Source organism: Taudactylus pleione, unplaced genomic scaffold, assembly GCF_031769625.1.
Source record: "Taudactylus pleione unplaced genomic scaffold, aTauple2 ptg000122l, whole genome shotgun sequence".
Classification (NCBI taxonomy): domain Eukaryota; kingdom Metazoa; phylum Chordata; class Amphibia; order Anura; family Myobatrachidae; genus Taudactylus; species Taudactylus pleione.
In genome coordinates, this window is record NW_028284524.1 from 1908286 (window position 1) to 1923615 (window position 15330).

Below are 15330 nucleotides of genomic sequence, written 5' to 3' on the forward strand. Positions count from 1 at the left end.
CTGAGGGAGCTGTAAGGGCAGCAGTGTACCTTCAAAACGGACCTAAGGATGCTCCTGGTGGCACTGCTGCATAGATTCTGGCTGCAGGGTGCCATTCTGGACACCCTGCTAGCCAGATGAGGCTAGCAGAGAAAAGCTCAGAGGGCCAGACCAAATGATTCTGAGGGCCTTATATGGCACCCGAGCCTGAGGTTCCCCATTCCTGCTATAGGGGCTGTGTTTGCAAAAATGGGGGATCACAGCAGATGTCTCCGATATTTGCTGTAGTCCCCCATAGATACATTCGGGTTGTAATAAATATTAGTGGGTACCCCCTGAAAAAGGGTGTTCTAGGGCAGTGATGTGCGGTGAAGTCAATGGCTGGGGAGGCGAACATGGAGAAGGGTCTGAGTGCTGGAAGCCTGTCTCACCCCTACTCATTGTAACTCTCCCCTCACTACACTAAGCTTCAGTGTCCATTGATTCTCCTACCTGCATCACTGTGGGCCTGATTAATTACGGAACGCAACTGCGAATGCAATAGCGATTGCGCACGCAGTTCAACTGCGATAGTATGCTAATCCATTGCGATCGATATGCCGCCGCAGCACTACATAAGGACACCCACTTTACCTTACACACATCCGTAATGATTAGCAAGACTGCGAAACCATCGGTACAATCGAGTACCATCGCTGTCTCACGCACACTTTCACAAACTCTGACCTTACACAGGAATTGCTAACTTCAGCGCACGCTATCAGGCCTCATGCTGCGTAGGGAATCGCAGTGGATACAAACAAAAAGTATGGTGGTCGCTTATATCAGCTTAATGACATAGCAGAGGTGCTTGTAAAGGGTGGGGTTTACACTGAACACAGAAAAAAAAAGGGATTTGCCCTCCAGCACACTGCAGCAAAATCAACAAAAAATACTTAAATCCTACATGATAATAGAGATTCAGAGATATTAGTTACATACATTTGCAAATATACGAATAAGCACCAGGCCATCGTCAAGGCTCCTCTATACTGACGTTCCTAACATTAAGGGGTTCACGTCCGAGAAGCAAGGTACCCCAAAAAATTCCAGCCAAGGAGCATCCCCAGGGCATCACACGAAAACGGGAAAAAAGGTGATAGTGAAGTGTAAAGGATAGATGTGTAAAGATAAATCAATAAGTGTTAATGAAATGAGAAAGAATTAAAATGACATAAATAATAAACAACCAATTATAAAAGTGATTTAAAATATTGATAAAAAAATATATAAATCGCAGTGGATACGCCTGCATTTCACTGATCCCCCGTCACCCCCCACAAATGGCACTTCCTGTCAATCACTCTGCGATGGGTCTGCGTAGCCGCTGATCGCAGTCCCGATTGCAGTGGCTGGTTCGCGCATTGTGGTGCATACGCATGCGCAGAACGCAACTATCGGCCGATTGTGTGCATGTTTGCAACTTCGATCCTTGCTGAAATCAGGCCCCGTGTCTTCTCTTGCTGCTGCTGACTGAGCTGTAATCTCTAAACACAGCAGCTTACTGCCTGTGATGTGGCCCCGCCTCCAGCTCTGCAAGAAGTGTCCTTGAATACAGAAGCGAGGCTAAGCTGTTGCTGCCTCATTTCTCGTCTCCCTGCAGTCCCAGGGAGCTTCACAAAGCTGGTGAGTGTTAACTATAAAAATGATTACAATAAGCAAAGATGTTTATAAGTTTTAAATATCTTCTTTGTGTTATTCTAATAAGTTTTATATTAAATCTCAAGAGTATGACAGGGGAGGCTCTGCCTACCCTGACTGCAATTCCCTGTATTAGGGGGTTATCACACAAATATTAATTGATAAATACTAGGCCCCTATTTGTTTTGAGGTATACACTGATGGTATACACTGAGTTTTGCATACGCATATTTAGGCCTGTTTTCATACAGATATTTTGCACCAGGGATAGGACTGGTGTGGGTGCATATTACTTCATCGGAGGCGAATATATTTAAAACAAATCACTTGTTTTCATTCCTTGTTCAATTTCTTGTGCTACCTAAAACATTTGACAGTATAGATTCACATACTTATACAGTATATAGAACATGACAGCATATTTTACCTGCAGTTTGTTCAAACGCTGTTCTACAACTGGTTGCACTGTAACTTCATGTTTGTCACCCCCGACTGCAAGCTGATGTTGACTCCTTTTTAGGACACGTTGAGCCACTTTAAAGAAGAGTAATATGGACAATAAAATATTTATACATTATGTAGCCCAGATTTCAATTTCCCCTCCCTAAACCACATTTGGTCCCCCACCCAGCTTTCTGTTCCTATTTCTTCATAGTTCCATTGCACCTTTATTTTTCCTGGGCAGCCCTGCATAAGTGCCTTCCATAATCCAGTATTAAAAGAATACTAGCCTATTCAGATAAAGGCAGCTCATGCTCATTGCTCTCTGAGCAGGAAAAGCACAGCAGGGCAAAGTGTTGCTGCATTCAAACAGAGGCGTCTAGATGGAACTTCAAAGGGGAGGTGAGGCACTCCAGAGAGCTTGGAGGTCCTTTCAGAATTGTGCAATGGGACCAGCACATTTCTCTCTGTGCCCTGTTTGGGATGAACTTACCATACAGGCCAGATAACGATAAACTATTTTTCCTAGTAAAAAATAACAATCAATGTTGTGTTTGATTGATCAGTGGCTTGCTGGATTAGGGAAGCATATGTTAAATTTAGGGACCAAGGGCCTGATTCAGCAGTGAACACAAATGCAATCGCCTACGGATTGCAGTTGCTAAAATATGCTCATGTCTGCCAAAGCACAGCCGACATAAAGACGCCCATTGCTGCCTTCTCACCCTCCAATGTTGCTCTTCTGCGTAAACATCGGTGCCATCAACACCAAGTCTAACCAGCTGCAAACACTGCGTCTCCTCGCAGAGAGCTCTAATGCTGTGTATGCAATCGCAGTGGCTAATTTATGCACGCCCATGAAACGGCGTTCAAACGGACAGACACGTCTGCTTTCTTCTGACCACTCCTCCATTACCACCCCAAAACGCTAACAGCATGTCACTCACTTTGTGATGGATTCCTCTGTGTGTCCATAATCACAATGCGATTGCTGTATGTGTGCAGTGCGGCTTATACGCATGCGTGATGGCAAACAATCGCTCGATGTGCACCCGTAATTGCCATTGCCCCCACTACTGAATCAGGCCCCATGAACAGGTAGAGTACACACTTATTAACAATGGTTGTATTGGATTTAAACACACCTCCATTCTGTAGATATGCAATGCAGGCAGCGTTATTGTTCTTGTTGTATTCCACTGCCTCAATCTCTCCTCCTCCTATATTAGACTTGTAGAAGGTAAGCTCCAATTTGTCCTTCAGTAATTCATCCGGGACGTTGGAAGGCAGACCACTAACACATAGCTTCTTGGTAGAAATATCCATATTTACCTATAAAGCAGAAAAGGCAAGTGACGCTACAATGATAAGCTGTCTATAGCGCATCCCACAATGGGGCCTATTCATCATCATTTAATTTCTACAAAAGCAGGTGAAAATGAATGAAGTTATCGGGCCATTCAACAAGAGGATAAAGCAGGAGATAGCACAGATATCTCCTGCTTACCTTTCTCTCCTGGAATGGCCCGCTGTCCCCATACACTAGTATCACAGATATCTTCTGCTTACCTTCCTCTCGCGGAAAGGCCCGCTGTCCCCATACACTATTATCACATATATCACATGCTTACCTTCCTCTGGCGGAAAGGCCCGCTGTCCCCATACACTAGTATCACATATATCTCCTGCTTACCTTCTGGTGGAATGGCCCGCTGTCCCCATACACTAGTATCACAGATATCTCCTGCTTACCTTCCTCTCACGGAATTGCCCGCTGTCCCCATAGATTAGTATCACAGATATCTCCTGCTTACCTTCCTCTTGTGGAATAGCCCGCTGTCCCCATAGATTAGTATCACATATATCTCCTGCTTACCTTCCTCTCGCGGAATGGCCCGCTGTCCCCATACACTAGTATCACATATATCTCCTGCTTACCTTCCTCTCGCGGAATGGCCCGCTGTCCCATACACTAGTATCACAGATATCCCCTGCTTACCTTCCTCTGGTAGAATAGCCTGCTGTCCCCATACACTAGTATCACATATATCTCCTGCTTACCTTCTTCTGGTGGAATGGCCTGCTGTCCCCATACACTAGTATCACATATGTCTCATGGTTACCTTCCTCTCACGGAATTGCCCGCTGTCCCCATAGATTAGTATCACATATATCTCCTGCTTACCTTCCTCTCGCGGAATGGCCCGCTGTCCCCATACACTAGTATCACATATATCTCCTGCTTACCTTCCTCTGGCAGAATAGCCCGGTATCCCCATACACTAGTATCACATATATCTCCTGCTTACCTTCTTCTGGTGGAATGGCCCGCTGTCCCCATACACTAGTATCACAGATATCTCCTGCTTACCTTCCTCTCGCGGAATTGCCCGCTGTCCCCATAGATTAGTATCACAGATATTTCCTGCTTACCTTCCTCTTGCGGAATAGCCCGCTGTCCTCATACACTAGTATGGGGACAGAATTCATCAATCTCCAAAAGGAGCAGTGAAACACTTCGGGGAGACAGCTGATTTTCAGATCAGCTGTCTCCGCGCTGAAGCAATGATAAATTGCTCCGGCGCTCGCATCGAGTTAGAATGTTAATTATCGGGGTACGAACTGACACCGATATTTAACATCATGATCAAACCCTAATATCACACAATATATGGTTTTGTTGTACCTCAAACTCCATTGTTCTTTCCGGGTTTATTCCATAAACTCTCACTTCTACCTCTGCACCATCTAATTTCAGGACATGTTTTCCTTTGTTAATAATGTCTTTGGCAACTGTAATTAAGAAAGAATTTCTAAATGTCCAGGTCCTTCTGGGTCCTTTATTACATGTAGTACAAACACATAGAGCATGGAGGTATGGCAGGTCTTCTCAAAGAGACTCAAGCAATTTTACCTAATTGAAATACTTAGAAATGTATTTCACTAAGAGATATGCACACATGTGCCCTGAGATCCTGCATAGCGAGTGACACTCTGAGACACCCTTCCATTTTACAAGTACCACTGCCACCATCAAACACAATCATGCTTGGTTATATTTAGTAAATAGTATGCATTCTAACTATAGATCAGGGGGAATAATTCAGAGATGTACGCTATTACGGTATTTATGAAGCTGAGCAATTATCGTCCAACTGTACATGTGTCGCGGTTGCATTGCGCCAGGGTACCTTATCGATGCCGCTTGCAAAGAGGATTTCTTCGCAAAGTGATTGAGTCAAGAACCATTTTAGGGGAGATAACGGTGAGTGACAGCAAAAAACGCCGGCATGCACTGGTCGTTTTGGGGGCATGCGTAGACTGTGTCTGCGATCCCGTACGCAGATAAAATGGTTCCGATGGCTCAATTCAGGCAGCCATTTGACCACAGGGCTACTCAGATGGGCGATAATCGAATGGTCTGTGACGGCAGCTGCGTATTTGTACACACTTGCTTGGATCTGCAAAGCTGTTGGTGGAAGTCTCAATACATTTTCAACTGGCTACCGCATTAGTATATATTCGCACTGCAAGTGCATACGAGATCACAGCTTCGAATGCATTAGCGTTCATCTCTGAATCAGGCCCAGAGTGTTGAATAAACTGTTCCCATGATAAAATATCACAAAAGGAGCCTAGAACATTGCTACGTCTAGCATACAACACTTGTGGCTGAAGAGAAGGCCAACAGTGACTAGGATAATGGCACAGAAACAGAAAATGTCTGGTGGTCTGATGTGTATGCCCAGCATAATGAACATAAAACAGTTGATGTTCTTCAATGATATAAAGAAATAAATGAATTTATATAAAACACATTTATGTGACAGCCTGTAATCCAGCAGATATCATGGCCATACAGGAGGGCCTTATTCAGATGTGGACATTATTGTACAGCCGGAGGGAAGTGGCTGTGCAATACTGTACAACAAAAATGCCGCCTCCTGCATGCATCTGCGAACCTAAGTGGGGACTGCGAGCAATCACACGGAACCCGTTCTGCGCATGCGCAGACTGGGTCCTGTGCATGCGCAGATCTCAAAACATTGGATTTGTACGCAGTGGCCGGGGTGCGGGCCGCACCTAGGAGTCACCCGCCGAAGGGTGACACCATGGTGCAGACTGACACTCCCCCACAGTGACAGGAGCCGGGTGCTGCACTGTAATATTAAGTGCAGCACCCGGCTCCTGACACTGTGAGGGAGCCGGGCACTGCAAGACAAGGCAATCAGCACGCACCCACTGCACTTCCCCAGTAATATTAAGATCGGGACCACGGGGATTCGGGCCGTGAGGCCACGCCCCCGTTTGTACGTAACAACTCTCTGGTTTGCGTTCAAGTCCGAATCAGGCCCACAGTGAGATGTGTTACAGTGTATGGCCATACGATATCTGGCTTCCTCCGCTGGGGAGGAGACATTTCCCTGTGCCTCCCCTCTGAAGCAACAGGGGAAATGTTCGTCTGTCGGCTGTAGCAGCGCATACAGCGGCTGATGTGGCTGACTTGTAACCCCAAAATATCGCATTGGACGGTCATGCTGAACAATACGGCATGTCCGACCGATCAATATTTTGCGACCGGTCGCAAAGATACAAAGTACAATTGTTTTACATAAAGGTCAGTTTAACACCACGATCTTACTGCATCAGTTAGCAGGAGCTTCACAGGTTTACTCTGTGCTACTGTTACCATTATAATGCTTTTGTTTGGCTTAAGGCTTCCCTAGGCCAGTGCTCTTAAAAGCTAGTTAAACACTGACATGTAGGAGGGGAAGAATTAATACAATAGGTGATGACGTTAATTAAACACCCAATAAAACGACACCACAACGTCCATTAAAATGCATGTGTTAAAGTACCTTGTTCACTCTCAAATGTAACAAGTGCCTGTCCAGGCTGTAAGTCATATGGGCAACCTATGACGATGTGACAAGTGCAGGAGATATCAGTCAGCTCCTCCGTACTTGGATTTTCCTCAGTTTGTTCCTTTTGTGTAAAATTAACATTCTTTACTGGCAATTTGTTTTCAACCTGATGTAGACAAAATATCAATATTATAAAAAGCCAATTGCAAAAATTCTGGAGGAAATTCAGAAATTCATAAGAACATAAAAAAAAAAACAATTATGACTATAGACAAAAATAAATTGAGATATGTGACAGGAGAGACAGCCAAATTGAGATGTACTGTATATAAAACAGATTTTACAAAAATACATATGTATTACAACTATTATGTTGTAGACTAGAGAACATTTCAACTTAATATTTACCTATGCAATGCTCCCGTTTGCATGTGTATGAATGATGACCTGAGTGACATACTGTATGAATGAGTATGCTACCTCTGTGACGTTACTAAGTGATGGGACTGAAGCCGAAAAGACTTAGTTGGGTCCCAATTGCTTGTTCTGCTTACACAATCTATAGATGGCATAAGGGTTTCTTCATAAACACCAATAAGCTAAGCTACTGATGCTTGCTAAATACTGATCTGATTTCGTAACCCGTTGTAGCGTCACAAATGAGTGCTAATGGGGTTATTATAACTCATGGGGTATCTGGTTGATTATAGATAAACATTGCAAAAACAGTTAATGGGAGGATGCAGCAACGTGAGAAATGCGGTCAAACGACCGAAAATTCCTTTTTCAGGGGTCTGACCGCATTTCTCATATGCACCAAGCCCTGGAATGCTATGCTTGGATGCGGTGGGTAATGCCATCTTCTGATGGCGGTACCCTATAGAAGCCTATGGGCTTCTCTTTGCAGAGTGCTGTGAGAGGGATCCAATTGGTCCCTCCCAGCACCCTTTACGGCAAGTGTCTCATTCTGCGCATGCACAGAATGACATCAGAGGGACTTCTGGGTCATAGACCCAGAAGTCTCTCACTCGCAAGGACAGCTCTTACCGAGAGAGAGCTGTCCTTTGTGATTTTGTTCATCCATACCAGCGTAATTAACGCCGGCATGCATGCGAAGGGTGTGCTTACATCAGTAAATTTGTGCCACAACCGATGGGCATCTCTATAGGACACCCATTTGCCGCGGCATTAGAATAAAGACACAGTAGCAGCTGCAACTGCATCGACCTCTGATCACCCCCAGGATGTCTTTGCAGGATATTTAGCCCACTCACATTCAGCAGTTGGATTTTGATCCAGGATGGAGAGGGAATGGGCATATCTATAATCGATGCAGGGTGTGTGAGGCACATGGCCCCTGGGTCCAAGAGGGCCCACACCACACACCCCGTGTGACTACAGCTACCTCTCCATCATGCACTGCGGAAAAAGATCTGCGCATACACAGTAATCACCATAAAATTAGCACCGCTGCCGTTCCTGGAGATTTGCGCATGCGTAATAGACTTTGGCACAGTGCCAAAATCTACTTGACGCATGTGCTGGCAAGAGAGGGGCTGCACGGAGACTGCATGCAGGCCCCCTCGTCTCTTTAACTCCAGAGCGTGGGAGCTGCCAGAAACAGACCAATCAGAGTGGCCCCATTCATTGCTAAGGAGAGTGTGCCCAAGTGACTTCTCATTCGCGATAGGGCTGCAGTAGTATTTTTTTTTTTTTTGCCAAGATTCTGGGATGCTACAGGGACCGAAGAGGACGTGACCCCTTAATTTTGTAAGTAATAAATGGGTAAACTGGGGTTGTGTCAGGTGTATTTTATTTAATCAAATATTCAGTGTGCGTGTATGTAGGGTTGTACTAAACGGATGATCACAAAAAGGGATGATCAGGATGACTGCATGCAGTTCACCTCCAAGACACTAGGTGGCAGTTTTTTTCACCTTAATTTCAACTGTTACAACCTACAAAACACATATTATATAAAATTATATAAAAGTCAGACCCCATAAGTGATTTATAATATCCTTATTACTTCAGTAAAATGTGCATTATCCATACTTTATTATATATTATAATATATGTACATATAACATTGAATAGTGTGATATAGTACAGTATACTAATATATTGTGTTCTGTGCATAAAAATCAATTTAAAATTTACGTGGGATGATCACGTTTTTAGCGCATATAACTATACCTGGGAATGTGTTCTATATGTTACCAGTAGGAAGATGGCTATATCATTTTTATTTAAGTGGGATGATCACGTTTTTAGCGCATATAATAACTATACCTGGGAATGTGTTCTATATGTCTCCAGTAGGAAGATGGCTATATCTTTTTTATTTATGTGGGATGATCACGTTTTTAGTGCATTTATCTATACCTGGGACTGTTTTCCAGCAGGTAGAAGTCTGTATCTTTTTTATTTACGTGGGATGATCACGTTTTTAGCGCATATAACTATATCTGGGTATGTGTTGTATATGTTACCAGTAGGTAGATGGCTGTATCTTTTTTATTTACGTGGGATGATCACGTTTTTAGCGCATATAACTATACCTGGGAATGAGTTGTATATGCTACCAGTACGGAGATGGCTGTATCTTTTTTATATACGTGGGATGATCAAGTTTTTAGCGCATAAATGTATACCTGGTAATTTTCTATATGTTAGCAGTAGGTAGATGGCTGTATCTTTTTTTTTTACCTGGGATAATCACGTTATTAGCGCATATATCTATACCTGGGAATGTGTTCTATATGTTACCAGTAGGTAGATTGCTATATCTTTTTTATTTACGTGGGATGATGGCGTTATAAGCGCAGATATGTAAACTTGTTGGTATGTTTTTCCTGGATGATATTGGCTTTTACTCTTTTATTTACAAAGGATGACAGTGTTTTAAGTAGGGGTGAGCGGGTTCGGATTTCTGAAATCCGAACCCCCCCGAGCCCCCCCGATCCGAGTCCGATCCGAGTCAGGCTCGACTTTTCCCGCCTGACTCGGATCTGAAATCGAGGCAAAATGTCATCATCCCGCCTTCGGGTCTCGCGGGTTTTGGATCCTATATAAGGTACCCGCGTCGGCGCCATTTTCTCACTCGGCTGTGGACAGTGAAGAGGGAGGGTGGGAGTTAGGGCTGGCTGGGCTGTGTAGTGTAGTGCAGAGTAGTGTTGTGCTGCGCTGTGCTGCTGTTGTCCACTACTTCAAAGTCCATAGGGGCTGGCTGTGTTGTGCTGTGCTGCTGTTGTTAATAGGGGCTGTGTCCACTACTTCAAAGTCCATAGGGGCTGGCTGGACTGTGCTGTGCAGTCAGTTCTCCATAGGGGCTGTGTCCACTCCAAAGTCCTGTGCAGTGTCCCAGTCCTAAAGGGGTGCTGTAGTGTTGTCCAGGGGGTGCTCTGTTCATCAGGGGTGCTCCCCCCAAGTGCTAAAAAAATTATATTTTTTGTGTGTTTGTGAATTGTGTGTGCAGTAGCCGCATGTGCATCAACAAAGTGGTGCCAAGCGTGCGCCTGTGTCATAAGTAAAGGGCCGGCTGGCTTGACCGTTAAAGGGTGCTGTAACCCCCAAAGTACACTCCAGTCCAAACCAAAAAAAAAATATTTTCTGTGTTTGTGAATTGTGTGCGCAGTAGCCGCACGTGCATCAACAAAGTAGTGCCAAGCGTGCGCCTGTGTCATAAGTAAAGGGCCGGCTGGCTTGACCGTTAAAGGGTGCTGTAACCCCCAAAGTACACTCCAGTCAAAACCAAAAAAAAAATTATTTTCTGTGTTTGTGAATTGTGTGCGAAGTAGCCGCACGTGCATCAACAAAGTAGTGCCAAGCGTGCGCCTGTGTCATAAGTAAAGGGCCGGCTGGCTTGACCATTAAAGGGTGCTGTAACCCCCAAAGTACACTCCAGTCCAAACCAAAAAAAAATAATTTTCTGTGTTTGTGAATTGTGTGCGCAGTAGCCGCACGTGCATCAACAAAGTAGTGCCAAGCGTGCGCCTGTGTCATAAGTAAAGGGCCGGCTGGCTTGACCGTTAAAGGGTGCTGTAACCCCCAAAGTACACTCCAGTCCAAACCAAAAAAATATATATTTTCTGTGTTTGTGAATTGTGTGCGCAGTAGCCGCACGTGCATCAACAAAGTAGTGCCAAGCGTGCGCCTGTGTCATAAGTAAAGGGCCGGCTGGCTTGACCGTTAAAGGGTGCTGTAACCCCCAAAGTACACTCCAGTCCAAACAAAAAAAATAATTATTTTCTGTGTTTGTGAATTGTGTGCGAAGTAGCTGCACGTGCATCAACAAAGTAGTGCCAAGCGTGCGCCTGTGTCATAAGTAAAGGGCCGGCTGGCTTGACCGTTAAAGGGTGCTGTAACCCCCAAAGTACACTCCAGTCCAAACCAAAAAAAAAATTATTTTCTGTGTTTGTGAATTGTGTGCGCAGTAGCCGCACGTGCATCAACAAAGTAGTGCCAAGCGTGCGCCTGTGTCATAAGTAAAGGGCCGGCTGGCTTGACCGTTAAAGGGTGCTGTAACCCCCAAAGTACACTCCAGTCCAAACCAAAAAAAAAATTATTTTCTGTGTTTGTGAATTGTGTGCGCAGTAGCCGCACGTGCATCAACAAAGTAGTGCCAAGCGTGCGCCTGTGTCATAAGTAAAGGGCCGGCTGGCTTGACCGTTAAAGGGTGCTGTAACCCCCAAAGTACACTCCAAACCAAATAACAAAATATTTTTTCTGTGTTTGTGAATTGTGTGCGCAGTAGCCGCACGTGCATCAACAAAGTAGTGCCAAGCGTGCGCCTGTGTCATAAGTAAAGGGCCGGCTGGCTTGACCATTAAAGGGTGCTGTAACCCCCAAAGTACACTCCAAACCAAATAACAAAAAATTATTTTCTGTGTTTGTGAATTGTGTGCGCAGTAGCCGCACGTGCATCAACAAAGTAGTGCCAAGCGTGCGCCTGTGTCATAAGTAAAGGGCCGGCTGGCTTGACCGTTAAAGGGTGCTGTAACCCCCAAAGTACACTCCAAACCAAATAACAAAATATTTTTTCTGTGTTTGTGAATTGTGTGCGCAGTAGCTGCACGTGCATCAAGAAAGTAGTGCCAAGCGTGCGCCTGTGTCATAAGTAAAGGGCCGGCTGGCTTGACCGTTAAAGGGTGCTGTAACTCCCAAAGTACACTCCAGTCCAAACCAAAAAAAAAATTATTTTCTGTGTTTGTGAATTGTGTGCGCAGTAGCCGCACGTGCATCAACAAAGTAGTGGCAAGCGTGCGCCTGTGTCATAAGTAAAGGGCCGGCTGGCTTGACCGTTAAAGGGTGCTGTAACCCCCAAAGTACACTCCAGTCCAAACCCCAAAAAAAATTATTTTCTGTGTTTGTGAATTGTGTGCGCAGTAGCCGCACGTGCATCAACAAAGTAGTGCCAAGCGTGCGCCTGTGTCATAAGTAAAGGGCCGGCTGGCTTGACCGTTAAAGGGTGCTGTAACCCCCAAAGTACACTCCAGTCCAAACCAAAAAAATATAGAGTGTTTAGTGCAGCCGGGAACCTTGTCAGCGAAAGGCGTAGGAGGTTGCTTCCACAAAATGTGGAGAAGATGATGTTCATAAAAATTAATTATCAACTCTTCCAGGGAGACCAGCCTCCAGAATGTACAGAGGGACCTGTGGTGGTGGATTCCAGCGGGGACGAGTTAATACTCTGTGAGGATGAGGATGTACACAACACTGAAGAGGGTGAGGAATCGGTGGATGAGGATGAGGACGACATCTTGCCTCCGTAGAGCCAGTTTGTGCAGGGACAGATTAATTGCCAGCTTGTTTTGTGGGGGCCCAAACGAACCAATCATTTCAGCCACAGTCGTGTGGCAGACCCTGGTGCTGAAATGATTGGTTTGTTAAAGTGTGCATGTCCTGTTTATACAACATAAGGGTGGGTGGGAGGGCCCAAGGACAATTCCATCTTGCACCTCTTTTTTTTCTTTGAATTATGTACTGTTTGGGGCCTAGTTTTTCAAACTGCCATCCTGTCTGCCACTGCAGTGACACTCCTAGATGGGCCACGTGTTTGTGCCGCCCACTCGTGTCGCTTAGCATAGTCATCCATCTACATCGGTGCAACCTTTTGGACATAAAAACACTATTGTGAGGTGTGAGGTGTTCAGAATAGACTGGAAATGAGTGGAAATTAAGGTTTTTGAGGTTAATAATAGCATAGGAGCAGAAAAATCAACACATTCTGTGATTTTAGCTGTTTTTATTCAGATCCAAAACACAAAACCCAGAACCCAAAACACCGAAGGGTGGTTTTGGCAAAACCAATCCAGATCCAAAACACGAAGAAAGATCCAGATCCAAAACCAAAACACAAAACACGAAAAGTGGCCGGTGCACACCCCTAGTTTTAAGTGATGATATTTACAATACAAACCCATGTTTCTATAAAATATACAATAATGCATACCTCCAGTGTCAAATAATCGATATCCGAGGCATACTTCATCTCTTTCTAATTTATGCTCTAAATCTGCAATGCCACCCTCTCCCTTTTTGATCACTTTTGTTTCAAGAACCTCATCTCCACCTTTATTCTTTTAGCCACTTTCAATTCCCTTTTTGCCCCCTCCTCACTCTGCCCTTGACTTTTCCATACTCTTTACATCTAAAATTGACTTCATGGGGTTAATTTATTTTGGCGTGAGGTTTAGAGATGTAAAAAATCTCATGTACTTTACGCATAATTTTGGATTACTGCATTTATGTACACTCCCGATACCATACCTCACAACTTTTAAAGAAGTGAACAGGAACATTATATTGGCGAGGCCTATTAATATGGGGCGTGGCTTCATGGGAAAAGCTACGCTGCTGTTTTTATCATGCTGGGGTCTTGCCCTGCACTCCTGGACTGTCCCCCAGCCTCATCCATACTCAGCAAATTATAGACTGATGACGCGCACATGCTGTCAATTGGAGAACCGCAAAGGTAACTTAAGGTTACTTTCTCGGTTCTCACCATTGAAGTTAATGGTGGGAACTGTTCACTGGCTGAGATTGAGCTCCAGCCTCCGGCTGCCACAGTGTGGAGGGAGCCTGGTGCCCCTGGTAACAAAATCTCCGTTGGGCGCCCGGCAAATAGAGCCTCCCTGCGGCACCAGGGTTAGGTGGGCCGGCGGAGGCGGAACTGGTTCCGTCTCTCGGTCTGGCCCACTTTAACCCTAGTGGGTGTGGGGGCTCTTAATGTGTGGGGGCCAAGGGACGAATGCCCCTGTCACCCACCCCGTTAATCCGGTTCTGCGTCTGTAGAGGGCGGTACTATTGTTCGGTGGCTGCGTTTTTTTTTTGCCATGCCCAGGAATTGCCTACATGGAACGGGATGCAGTCAGAAAGTCGACAGTCGAAATGCCGCCCACCGGCTTCCCGACTGTGCAATCCCGACAGGGGACTAATGATAGGCATCGAAATCCCGACGCCTATCATTATCCCTACGCCGGTAGTCCGACGCCCGGCATACCGAACGAAGGTAAGCCGGGCGACAGGCGCGGACAGCCGCAGGCGCAGGGGAGGTCAGGGCTAGGCACCCCCCGGAGGGTTAGGTGTTAGGTTTAGACTGTGGGGAAGGTGGAGTTAGGTTTAGGCACTTACGGGGGGCTTAGGGTTAGGCACTAAGCGGGGAGGTTAGCGTTAGGCACCCCTAAAGGTGGGTTAGGGTTGTGGGGGGGGGGAGGTTAGGGATAGTTACTCACTTACCTTGTCGGGATCTTCACTGCTGCCGGTCTTCCGCCGTCGGGATTTGAATATTCATACCGTTCCCCATGGAACAAAGAGGACCCGAACTTTGCATAGGAGACGGTGAGTATGGTATTTTTTTTACAGGTACCCTATAGATTCTACTTGGAGAAGAGGACCGCTGGGGTACAGGGATACAGGTGAGTGTGTGAGATAGTGTGTGTACATGTGTGAGTGCATGTATGTTTAATAAACTTTTACTTTGTACGGTGTGTGTGTCCTGTGTTTATTTTAACATTGCTTTTGCTGTGGAACTACAGGTACCAGCGAGCCCATAATGCCCCACATGCTGGTACTTGTTCTCCAAGTACTAGCATGTGGTTGACGCTTGCTTGGACCTGTAGTTCCGCAGCAAAAGACAATATTTTCTTCAGGTTCCATAGGGTCCACAGGGATACCATGGGGTGTATGTGGTTGGAGTGATCCAGGCACCAAACAGTTAATGCTTTAGTTCCCAGCTTTAGCTCCCAGGATGTGTCGGTCCTTCTCCATATATACCCCATCCCTGGCTACAGGTACTCAGTTTTTTGTTTAGTGCAGCAGGATTCAGACGCACCTTTTATAACAGAGGACTGCTCAGGCAGTC

General features: G+C 45.5%; 1 protein-coding gene across 3 annotated transcripts in view; it reads right to left on the bottom strand.

The window, feature by feature from the left end:
• Positions 1 to 15330, bottom strand: part of NMI (N-myc and STAT interactor) — a 90380-nt gene that overhangs the window by 3263 nt on the left and 71787 nt on the right. For all 3 annotated transcript variants that reach the window (XM_088472395.1, XM_088472396.1, XM_088472394.1), the window contains exons 5-8: positions 6960 to 7131; positions 4787 to 4893; positions 3246 to 3432; positions 2087 to 2193 (exon numbers count right to left, since the gene is read on the bottom strand). In XM_088472395.1, the coding sequence (XP_088328521.1) occupies positions 2087 to 2193; positions 3246 to 3432; positions 4787 to 4893; positions 6960 to 7131 (573 nt within the window). The remainder of the gene's footprint in view (positions 1 to 2086; positions 2194 to 3245; positions 3433 to 4786; positions 4894 to 6959; positions 7132 to 15330) is intronic.